The 12,022-nt window shown below is 44.2% G+C and overlaps 1 protein-coding gene across 1 annotated transcript; it reads left to right on the plus strand.

The window, feature by feature from the left end:
* Positions 1 to 1,722: 1,722 nt before the first annotated feature.
* LOC125729046 (splicing factor U2AF 65 kDa subunit-like) lies at positions 1,723 to 8,280 on the plus strand. The gene is made up of 7 exons (XM_049005599.1): positions 1,723 to 1,825; positions 2,176 to 2,292; positions 2,380 to 2,518; positions 3,753 to 3,832; positions 6,784 to 6,906; positions 6,998 to 7,084; positions 7,271 to 8,280. The coding sequence occupies exons 1-7, from the start codon at positions 1,754 to 1,756 to the stop codon at positions 7,646 to 7,648; spliced, it is 996 nt and encodes a 331-aa protein (XP_048861556.1). The 5' UTR covers positions 1,723 to 1,753; the 3' UTR covers positions 7,649 to 8,280.
* The last annotated feature ends 3,742 nt before the right edge of the window (positions 8,281 to 12,022 follow it).

Genomic DNA, 12,022 nt, shown 5'->3' on the forward strand with positions numbered 1-12,022 from the left:
AAAAAGCAGCAGAACCCAATGCAGCCTGTAGCCCATTCAAAGGCCTACTGTTGGACCTCTGCTTATTTTGCAATACGTCTTTAGTACGGACTGAAAAATGTCCGATTTCGATGAGTTTGAGAAGCAGTTAAGCGAAAATCGGCAAGGTAAGTTTGGCTTTGAAGATCGGTGTATGCTCCCTGTTTTAGGGTAATAAAGTGGCCGGCGTGTCCTAGCGCCGAGGATGGTGCGGAGGGCACTTCTGCTGGTTCCGGAAAGAAAAGCGCGGCTGGGAAATCGGTGCCTTTTATCCGAGCGCTCGCCGATTCTGAAACCTGCCCGATTCTTCTTCTCCCAGCTGCCGCAGGATCCCCGAAAACTGACCGCTTTGGTAAATCAGTGACATTCTTTGCTTGGCATTGTTATAGAGATCGCTAGGCCTGCATCCATCAGTGCCCGGCGTACATAACATGGACATTTCAATGAAACGTTATTGGGGTGCACTCGATGTGAAAGCCTGCGGTTTTATTTATTTAATTATTTACCATTATACACTTGGATCATAAATTGCGACCCGCGTATTTTCATTCGCAGTAACACACTATGCATGGATGTTTGTTGCAAGCGTTATATTTTCAAGATCACGTTTAAAGTTTTATGCAAATAAAAACGACCGCGACCACTTGATTTAAAGTCCGCACTTAATAACAGTGTTAGTTACTTGGTTTTTAAATACTACGACGAGTTTTCTATATAATGATATGATTTTGTCTCTTTCCGATGCACAATAGCCTTTCCCTTGGGTCCGAAATGCTGGCCCTGTCATCCGTACAGAATAAGTCTTTCTCACACGATCGCCGTTTCTTCATGATGTATAGACTCTAAAAATCAGCCGCGTTCCCTGGAATCATAACAACTGCTTTTAGGTCGTTATTGCAAAGTCTTGCACCTGTATCTACCTTTACAGCGGATAGCAGTAACTAACAATGATGTACAGTTATATAACAATACACATATAACTTCATTAAAGTGCAGAGAATCCAGTAAACTGAATAAACTTAAGCCATACTAACGCAACTGAAATATACAACATGCGTTACAACGGAGTCGAAAGTAGGATTGATTTATGTACCTATCAAATGGCAATCTTGTCATATCAGCTCCTTATCACTAAATCACTAAAATGTCATTCGAAACGACCTGATTCGGCTAGACGAGCACTAAGTGCCGCCGTGTTTGATAAACTAGCAGTTCCAGTCATTCATATCTGCGCTCTGACTATGCCTGCGATTGCGGTAATTGGTTATTACCGATTTACGTAAGATGCATTGGCCGCTCCGTGTCTGTACTTTTGCAGCGGTGCATTACCGTAACGCTGTTATAACTGATGCATGAAGCTGATTCCTCGAGCAGCACCTGCGTTTAAATGCTTCACTGAAAACTGCACCTTCAGGGATTTATTTAAGCTTCTATATGAAGGACCTGCTGGGATAGAAAGGTGATATTTTATTGCTAGTTTAATAAAGTGCTGTCTGTCAGATTGAAACGATATTAATTACCCATCCATCGTCCAACCAGTTATCTTAGTCAGGCTCCCCTGGAGCCTATTCCAGGCAAATTCCCCATACAGAGAGCAGAGGCAAAATTCAGGCCGTCCCTGGTTGGGGTCTTGAAGCCCTTTCTCCTCCCCACAGCTGCAGGGCAGATCCCCACGATAGCTTTACTGGCAACATCCACCACCAGCGGCGTGGCAGTGACGCCCACCCAGGTGCCGATGGTCGGCAGCCAGATGACCCGGCAGGCCAGGCGGCTTTATGTCGGCAACATCCCCTTCGGCCTGACGGAGGTGAGTCCAGGCAAAGTCCCGCGTTGCCTTCTGTCATGCATACTGGTGTCATGTGTAGCTCAGTGAGTTAGGACACTGAGCCGGTCACAAGAAGGTTGTTGGTTCAAATCCCTTGGGCAGCAGAGTGATTTCACCATTGGGCCCCCGAGCGCAGCCCTTAAGCACTATTTGCTCTAGGAACTGTCTGGTCCTGCTTCTTCAATGAAATGTATGTTGCTTTGGATGAAAGTGTCCGCAAAATAAATAGATAAATGTACTAGACTTGTCAGTCATTTTTTTTCTCGTTTGCCTGTTTTGATGTCTTCAGACGTCTGCCTGTCTTCATTCAGTGTGTCTGCCTGTCTTTTTAGGAGGCCATGGCGGATTTCTTCAATACCCAGATGCGATTGGCTGGCTTATGTCAAGGTCCCACCAATCCCGTCCTCGCTGTTCAGATAAACCAGGACAAGAACTTTGCCTTCCTTGAAGTAAGAGTCTTTCCTGCCTAATGGCTGCTGTGTCCAGGCGGAGACCGCAGCCTTCCCTGATTAACGACGTTCTTCGTTCTGCCCTAGTTTCGGTCCGTGGATGAGACCACGCAGGCAATGGCCTTCGACGGCATCATTTTCCAGGGTCAGTCGTTAAAAATCAGGCGGCCCCACGACTATCGCCCCCTGCCTGGCATCTCAGAGCAGCCCGCCTTCCACGTACCAGGTCCGTTTTGCTTGTCGCCGTCATAACCTTAATCTTTATTTACCTTTGAAGAGCCGATCGGCAAGGCCAGTTTTTTGTACTCGTTACGGACTGACTGTCCTTCGCAAGCTGCAGATGTCTTGTCATATAAAGAGGGAGACTTTCACTTTTATTTACTTAATGTTGTAAATATTTAGCAGACAGTTTTATCCAAAGTGAAGAATGTTTTTTTTTTTTTTTTTTTTTTTTTTTGAGAAATCAGGGTCAGCCTGTCCCTAGAGCAAACTCGCCGGCCCAGTGGTGTGATCACCAGTGATGTGAACCAGTGATCTTCTGATGATAACGCTGGCATCCTAACCAGCTGAGCCACACACACACACACACAGCTCAGTCACTCACTTCTTACTGTTAACATAGGCTGTGTGGCTCTGTGATGTTTGCCCATGAAAAGAAGGTTGCTGGTTCAAATACCAGGGTTGGCAGAGTGATTTCACCACTGGGCCCTTGAGCAAGGACCCTAACCCCCAAATTGTTCTAGGGTTGCTGGCTCCTATTCTAGTCAAAAATTCTGGACACACCTACTGAAAACGACTTGTTTTTCAGCAAGATAATGACCCAAAGCCCACCTTGAAGGTTATGCAAGTAGCTTATTACCTTGTGAACTAGGAAAGAGATGGTCCCCACAGCCCCCCAACCTAAACTCTATAGAGCTGGTTTGGGATCAGTTGGATGAGAGTAAGAGTAAGGTAGCCAGCTTGCGCGCAGAACTTGTGGAAACTCGAGGACTGTTGGAGAAACGGTCCAGGTGGGTACATATGTTAGCTGGTTGAGTCCGCAATGCTGTCATCGAAGCCAATGGCTCCTATTTTGAAGAGACAAAAATTTTGTCTTTGCAGTACTTCATATGCATAACTTCCATGCCCAAAGGCCTTTTACTATAAGGTGAATAACAGCTAAAATAGAGACAAATGCATTAAGAGCAGGTGTGTCCATACTTTTGACTGGTGCTGCATGTGTCAGCATCTCCCATGGAGAGCAAGATGGGAGAGACAAAAAACAGTCGTCAAACTGCCCCAGTATTTAGGTATTTTTTTGCTGGAGTTACATTTATCTGATATTATATAGAAGATAACGACGTCATACTGATTTGAAGTTGGCTTATTTCACTCGCGCCGTTTGCTCGTGGTCATTATCCGGCATGTTGACGGTTTGCTGTGATCGGCCGGCTTTGGGCGCCGTGCCGCTCTGTCTGCAGGGGTCGTCTCCACCGTGGTTCCAGACTCGCCACACAAGCTCTTTGTCGGAGGCCTGCCCAACTATCTCAGTGATGATCAGGTACCCCGCCCTCAGTCTCTGTCACCGGGGAGCCGACCCACAACCCTCCTGTGTTTCTGTCCCACTGCTGCACGTGGAACTCAAGCAGGCATGCACACACACGCACGCACGCACGCACGCACGCACGCGCACGCACATACATACATACATAAAATAAACACTCGTCTCTGTGTAACTGATTAGTAGGAAAAGAAAGCCTGTCAAAGTTACCTCACCGCTTAAAATTCATTACAAGATACTGGGGGGTCAAATGTCAGCATCATGTTTAAAGCTAGCTGCTGAAAATAGCCGCACATTTGAGGTTTTTTTTTTTTTTTTTTTAAAGATATTCATGGGATTTATTAAACATTTATTAGACATGTAGGTAATGAGTTGACAGTTACATTACGCTCATTGTTTATCCAGCTGTAAATTATGAAGATATTGAGACCCCGCTAATGTAAAAGGTACGTTTCCCAAAACCTCATGTTATCGACTTGCATAGTTGGAACCATTCAGTTGTAAGTTGCTAATGTTGTTAGCAAATAACCTTATTAGCAACAAAGGCTTTGGGAAACGTGCCTTACAGCTGGCGGCTTGCCGAACCAGTCACGTAGCCAGTCCCTGTGCTGCCTGTTGCTGGGTACCCTGGAATATTTGTATATCGGGTTAATTGCTGAGTGTTAGTCGGATGAATCAGCCGCGTCGTTTTGCTGCATGAAAATTTAAAATCGAGTCATCTGCGCGTCACCTAACTGACGAATACCTCCACATTGCCGTACACCTGTGTTTGCCCAATCCCAGTCCTCGGGGAACCGCCGACTGTCCACATTTTCGCTCCCTCCTAGCTCCCAGCCAATCAGGAACACCGAATACCTGGTACAGGTGCGCTGAGAGGAAGCAAAAACGTGGACTGACCGGGGGGTACCCCCGAGGACTGGGCTGGGAAACACTACCATAGACTGTGCTTGAAATGTGGGGGAGATCGACCAAGTCCCCAAACGCTTCAGTATTCGCAGACGTGCCGTGTCTCACGTCCATGTCCGCACACTGAGAACGATGACTTCACATCCCGTTAACAGCGATGGGGAGCTGCGGAAGAATCGTTCCCTACATTGCTGTGTCGCTCGAAAGGCAGAAAATACTTCGGACCTTTTTCCCGATGAACGATTATCAGCTTCACTGGAGTTTTCACATCGTGCCCCATGCCCTATTCTGTTATGACGTCAGTGATGGATAATATTACCATAACAACATGCACAGATGAGGTCGTCTTACTCTGAAAGTGTTGAAAGGGTCACATTTTAGACATTTTCTACTTCTCATTAGCATCTTTTATGATTTTTTTTTTCTTCCTATATCGCCACCCCACTGAAATCGGCCCATTATAGACATAATCCATACAGGCATTTAATAGTTTACCTATTTATTTTGCAAAAGTTAATCGCAAAACGTTTTGCGTCCACCCCTGCATTGTAACATTTTGAGCTCCGGTGTCCCACTCACTTTAGCCTAAACTGTTAAAAATGGCAAGACTCAGCCCACAAGATAGTGATCGCGGTTTCAGTGAAAGGTAAGTGAGAAGTGCAGTCAGTTTGTTTTTCTTTGATTTTTTTCCTCCTTTTCGGATTGTCATCGTAATCTTTCTTATCCAGTGTGAGTCACATGTAATCCAAGTCAAGAGGAAGGCTGTACCAAAGCAGCACTGGGGGGAGAGAGTTTGAATCCAGCAGAACTGTTAATGTATTTCACGTCAAAGCCAGTAAATGTGCCATAGACAGGTGAAATGGAAACCGCTGCTTGTATCCTGGTGTTTACATTTTTTTTGCAGTCCCTGCTACCGCTTTGATACTTACAGCTCTTTCATTTTTGTTCCCCACTTTGTCCCCAGCTAGGGGCCTGTAAGATCGTTAAGTCTTCGCTCATAATTTGTTCAGTAGTACTGACCTACTGCTGCCATGCCAACATGTAACACAAGGCAAGTAAGACATTCCGTCCCTCGCACGGATATCCTCCCTGTCGACGGCCTGCCCCTGTGGGGGGGCTCTGTCCTGGAGTGCTCTTAAGCATATGGGGTCCTTTTTTTGGGGGTTGAAGGCTGGGGAGAGACTTATTATGCTGATCACAGGGTATAAATTTGATTTTTTTTTTTTTTTGCCCCTAAGAGAAGGTAGGAGGTAGCGCCCTCTTGTGGCTGCCAGTGTCCCAGGTGACTCCTTTCTGAAGTCAGTGGTTAATGCGGCTTTACAGTAGATTCCTGTAGAATAAGTGAGGAATGATGTTAGCAGAGCTATTTCGTCCTGTTTGGCTTCAAGCCGTGGCCCCTTTAGCAGGACCCTGTGGCGGCTCTTAGCTTTACCTGTGAGTTTATCTCCTGTAGGCTTTGTCCCTCTAATTAACTGCACCAATGTGGTTCTTGGTTTTAAGAACAGGAAGTCAGTGATTCGGCTGGGTTTGTGTTCTGCCGAGTCGCCCCCCCCCCCCTCCACATTGTATACATGGAACACTTAACATATAATTAGCTGTTTTTATTTAGTTTTTTTTTTTATATACCATCTAGCTTAATTATTGTGGCCCTTAAAATCAGATGCAACTCGGTCCATATTTCAAAATTCGTAGTTGGAATTATCAGAGAACTTGATTAGGAATTCAGTTGTGTTGTATATGCTGTAGGATGGGGGGGGGGAATCTGTGTTATCATTCATTGACAAGAATCAAAATAGTTACTTTTGTATGCTCCCAGTAAGTAAGTCATGCAGAAAGGGCACAGGGGGCTTTGAGCTCTAGTGTTGCACCGTAATGTCGAGCCACTTGTCATAAAGCCATTTTCCTGATGTCTTCACTGTTTCCTCATGTCGTTTTGCAAAGTTTAACATGCTGCTTCTCCCACAGTTAAGATTAGCATTTCTAGCGAGGCGCCGTGCCTGGACTGTCGGGCTAATCGCCCCCCCGCGTCTCCTCCTCTTGCCCAGGTGAAGGAACTCTTGACGTCGTTCGGACCTCTTAAGGCCTTCAACCTTGTGAAGGACAGTGCCACGTCACTGTCTAAGGGTTACGCTTTCTGTGAATACGTGGACATCAGTGCCACTGACCAGGTGCGTGAGGTGGGGCAGCAGCTGGAAGGTCTGGGGTGACTCGGGGCTTCCGGATGGAATTGCTGACGCTTGTGTGGGATGCATCCCGCAGGCCGTGGCTGGACTCAATGGCATGCAGCTCGGAGACAAGAAGCTCATCGTCCAGCGGGCAAGCGTGGGGGCTAAGAATGCCAACGCTGTGAGTATTTGCCCTCGGCTGCCGCCTTTCTGATGTCCTAAACCCAACTTGGTTCCTGGGTGCCTCCCAGGAAGCTTAATGCCCCTATTTCTTGGGTTTATTTGGGTCCATGTAAATTTCTCGCTGTTACTCGAGACGATTGGACGATCAGGGGGTATCTGACACTCTTGTCGCCCCCCGGGACAGACGGCCATCATCGAGACGCCGGTGACGCTGCAGGTTCCAGGGCTGCAGCGGCTGCAGAGCTCCGGCATGCCCACGGAGGTGCTGTGCCTCCTCAACATGGTCATGCCCGAGGAGCTGGTGGACGACGAGGACTACGAGGAGATCCTGGAGGACATCCGGGAGGAGTGTTGCAAGTACGGCAACGTGCGCTCCATCGAGATTCCGCGGCCCGTCGATGGCGTGGAGGTGCCTGGCTGTGGCAAGGTGGGACCCGTACTCTCCTGTACCAGTGGCAAAAAGAAGACCTCTGTAGGCACTAAACACAGGCTCATGGGAGCATTTCTTGCACAAAAGTGTTTTGAAAACGGAATAATTTTTTGTGTAAGAAAAACAATCTGATTGGTTCAGATAGACGGACAATCTGATTGGTTCAGATAGACGACGGACAATCTGATTGGTTCAGATAGACGACGGACAGTCTGATTGGTTCAGATAGACGACGGACAGTCTGATTGGTTCAGATAGACGACGGACAGTCTGATTGGTTCAGATAGACGACGGACAGTCTGATTGGTTCAGATAGACGACAGACAATCATTTTTCATTCTGCCCTCAACATTTTCTTTGTGTAAGAAAGAAAATTTTGTACAATCATTGATTACTCGCAAATGTTAATAGTCATCCGCTGTTTATCTTGAATATGTAAAAGCAGTGCGCGTAAATTTCCTCGTTAGTATAGTGGTGAGTATCCCCGCCTGTCACGCGGGGGCCGGTCGCGTATAGCCATAACACAGTGGCAGCCAATGAAATTGAAGGATTTTTTTTGCGAAGCGAAGAGACCCTCCCCGGCGCTGCAAAATCTCCGTTAATGATTTTTTTTCTGATACATTTCAAGTTAGATTGAAATGCTAATCATTTTGAGGCATGTTTTCAAAAAAGCATGAACAAATTTCTCCATTTCTTGTAATCACATTCATCCATTATTCTTCGTTTTCTTGATATTGATGTATTTAATAAACAGCTTAAAACTATGGTTACAATTTTATTTATTTATTTATTTATGTCGCTGTGGTAATTAAACAGACATAGACAGTTATGAATAAAATGTATTGTTTATTGAGTCTATTTACACAGAAAGAGACAAGTACTCAGGTTCTCATACTCAGGGGTATGATAAGATATACATCCATCCATCCATCCATTTTCCAAACCGCTTATTCTACTGGGTCACGGGGGTCCGGAGCCTATCCCGGAAGCAATGGGCACGAGGCAGGGAACAACCCAGGATGGGGGGCCAGCCCATCGCAGGGCACACTCACACACCATTCACTCTCACATGCACACCTATGGGCAATTTAGCAACTCCAATTAGCCTCAGCATGTTTTTGGACTGTGGGGGGAAACCGGAGTACCCCCCACGACGACATGGGGAGAACATGCAAACTCCACACACATGTGACACAGGCGGCGACTCAAACCTGGGTCCCAGAGGTGTGAGGCAACAGTGCTAACCACTGCACCACCATGCCACCCCCAAGATATACATTACCGCTCAAAAGTTTGGGATCACATGCAAATTTCTTTGTTTTCCAAAGAAAAACACATTTTCATGCAATTCACAAAATTTTATCCACATCTACATATAGAGGCCTATTATCAGCAACTGGCAGTCCTCTGCATCAATCTCCTGGTATGTCTGACTGCTTATTCTTTAAATATTGCTAACACATTTTGGAGGTTTGGTTTGGGTCATTATCCTTTTGTAGGATAAAACTGACCCCAATCAAGTCTTGTCACAGGGTATATAATTGAACGGTAGTGTATGTCAAATATTAAATAGATGAAATGATTAATTTTCTTAAACAGCAGTGTTAATGCATGCATTTTGTAGCATGTTAACAAATGACTCATTGAATCCTGAATCAAAACAAAAAGCATAATTAAAAATAGCATTGTTATGACAATACTAACAGTGATGCTGCAGCATTTTAACAACTGTCAGATAGTTAGACATACAGTACCAGTCAGTAATTTGGACACACCACTCTGCCTACAAAGGGACTGGGTCATATTACCTGGATACTTGAGCTAAACCCAGTAGAAATGTTTTTCAAGGAGTCTGACCAGAGAGTTAAAGAAAATCGGCTGAGTGCTCAGCATATATGAGACGGCTCCTTCAGGAGAGCTGGAAAAGCATTCCAGGAGGCCACCTCATTAAACTAGTATAAAGTAGAAAGCAGGATCAGTCAGTCCCTGGAGCAGCTGGGGTTAAGGGCCTTGCTCAAGGGCCCAATGGTGGGATCACTCGGCCAGCCCTGGGATTTGAACCGGCAACCTTCTGAGTTCCAACAGAATTGTCCCCCCCAACAAATTATTTTTTTTAAATAACTTTTCTGAGTAGTGCATAATTCCATGTGTATTACTTTATAGTTATGATGTCTTTATAAATATTACAAAATGTAAAGAATAGTACAAAGAAACAATTCTATAGGTAGGTGTGCCCAAAACTCCTGACTGACGCCGTAACACTTTCTTAGACTCACCACACTGGTTGAGGTGGTGATGAGACAAGAGAGATTTAGCCAGTGGATAGGGAATGATTAATAGGACAGATCTGAAAGGGTCACGATGGGGAATTTAGCCATTGGGGTAACTGCCCCACACTTTGAGAGATGCTCAGGGATAATTTATGACCTTAGAGAATCAGGAACAAACAAGGAACATATTAACCATATGTTAAAATGCTGCAAGTGTATATTCAAACAATACTGAACTATAAAGAATATAAAACAATCTTTACTTTTTTTGTTTTAAAAAAAAACTATGCTTGCCACTTCTTTAAGAAAACCTACCTAACAGCGGCAATTTTTACAATCTGATTGTAACCCACCTGTTGCCATGCATTATTTGTCAGTGAAAAATGAGCCCAGACACAAAATAGCTGTTCTTAATAAAGTGGACAGAGTGTATATGGAAAACATTTACAATTTTTACAAATAACGCTGCTCTTGAAGTAGCAGGTAGTGTGTTACTTTTTTCTCTCCGCTGACCAACGCTGCTTTTCAGCCTCATAAAAAGGAGATTTTTGAAACTCCCTCCAGGTCATCTCTGGCTGCATAGTCTTGAACAATGGAACAAACAGAACACAGGCATCAAAACGGGCCTGAACGTGGCCAAAACAAGATGAATAATAAAGAACTTGGATGAAAAATTCTGATCATGACATCCAGAATTATCCTCCATAATTGAAGGGAAAGAACCTTTAGCATCATGGACTCCAACAACTTGCAAACCTGAAAGCAAAGTGAAAAAACCACAAATGAACCACAAATAATATTGATTCCTTAATTTATACTGAATCCTGAAGAGTGACTGTTTGTGTGTGTGCATGCATATGAGATTCTCACTCATCGGGCCTTCGGTTTTGGAAGGGGACCAACAAAGCATCATCCTCTCCAATTCCTCATCTTCCTCTATTTCTATAAAACAAAATAGATATGAATAAAAGACATAATCAATGCACAGAACCACATATATGAAACTGTCAGCCAACCTGGAGGATTAGTAGAAGTGTCTGGAAGTGCTGGTCTTGAGGGAGCAGAAGCCTCCAGTGTCATCTGAAGATTGCTGTGCTTCAGCCTCAGGTACTGCTGTAGTCGGTACATTTTGCTGCCTGGTACGCATTGTTGTTTGAGGATAACAGCCTCATACCCATCATCCCTACTGTCCCAAATATCCTTCCAGGTCTTGCCAGCACGGACTCCAAACCCAACCAAATTCTCATCCTCACTTTTGACAGGTGGTAGTTGACAGGCGTAAAGAAACACAGAAGGGCATGGAATTATAAACAAGAATTCTGTGATCTGACACCTTTGCCATTTGGTAGCAAAGTAAGTGTAATAGCTTCTAACTGACTTGCTTTAACCTAAAACAAGGTTTGTTTGAACAACTTTAGTAGGTTTAATACTTAACGATTATGTGAGGAATTCTTTAATATCCAAGTTAACGGCAATGCCAGCAAACAATATGCATAAAAAAGTTGTAGTTAAATATCAATGACTTACAGGAAAGTTACCGTCACAGTACCTTGCATATAGGAACGTGCAGAATTAGTATATGTATAATACACTATATATATAAGGTTAGTTTATAAACGGTAATCCAGTTTATTCTGTCTCATCTGCCTAGACTCATTCTACTTGACCAGTGTATGCTCGTTTTACTGCAAATTACTCGTTTTCCATAAATGGACACTGTCTAGCTTAATAAATGTACTGCTTTACCGGGCCACTAATAAAAGATACTTTTGGATTCCTCACGATGAGTGGAATTCTTATAAACGGTACCCGCCTTAATTTCCAAAGTCAAACATGTTTTTATTTAAATTGTGCATTAAAAATTGAATATTAATTATTAAATATTTCAAAAGCAATGCTACCTATGGAGCGAGTGAATAACTACTTCAGCATTACACAGAGAGCTTCGCGAGGGGCTCCGTAAAACGTACAGCATCCAGTTCGATTTTGGAATGTGAAATACATCGGAATATTTAAGAAAATATAAGATTGCTGTTCAGTTTACCTTGGAAAGTCGTCCTTTCCGTTCGACCGGGCGGTTTTTCTTTTAGGTGAATCACCAAATTTACTGAAATACTACTCACTCTCTGCTGCTCTTTTCCAAAATCCAGTTGTGTCGACTGTCGGTAGTGATAAGGGTAAAACGTCATTGCTTTTGTGTACTGTTAAGCACTACCATTGAAAATGAATGGGAAAA

This window comes from Brienomyrus brachyistius, unplaced genomic scaffold, assembly GCF_023856365.1.
Source record: "Brienomyrus brachyistius isolate T26 unplaced genomic scaffold, BBRACH_0.4 scaffold427, whole genome shotgun sequence".
In the NCBI taxonomy this organism is placed as follows: domain Eukaryota; kingdom Metazoa; phylum Chordata; class Actinopteri; order Osteoglossiformes; family Mormyridae; genus Brienomyrus; species Brienomyrus brachyistius.

What these genes read in the sequence shown, in the direction of transcription:
- LOC125729046 (XM_049005599.1), top strand. Translation starts at nt 1,754, where the DNA reads ATGGTCGGCAGCCAGATGACCCGGCAGGCCAGGCGGCTTTATGTCGGC. An exon ending in GCCCGCCTTCCACGTACCAG is followed by an intron (nt 2,519 to 3,752) that starts GTCCGTTTTGCT and finishes CTCTGTCTGCAG; the next exon opens with GGGTCGTCTCCACCGTGGTT. An exon ending in ACTATCTCAGTGATGATCAG is followed by an intron (nt 3,833 to 6,783) that starts GTACCCCGCCCT and finishes CCTCTTGCCCAG; the next exon opens with GTGAAGGAACTCTTGACGTC.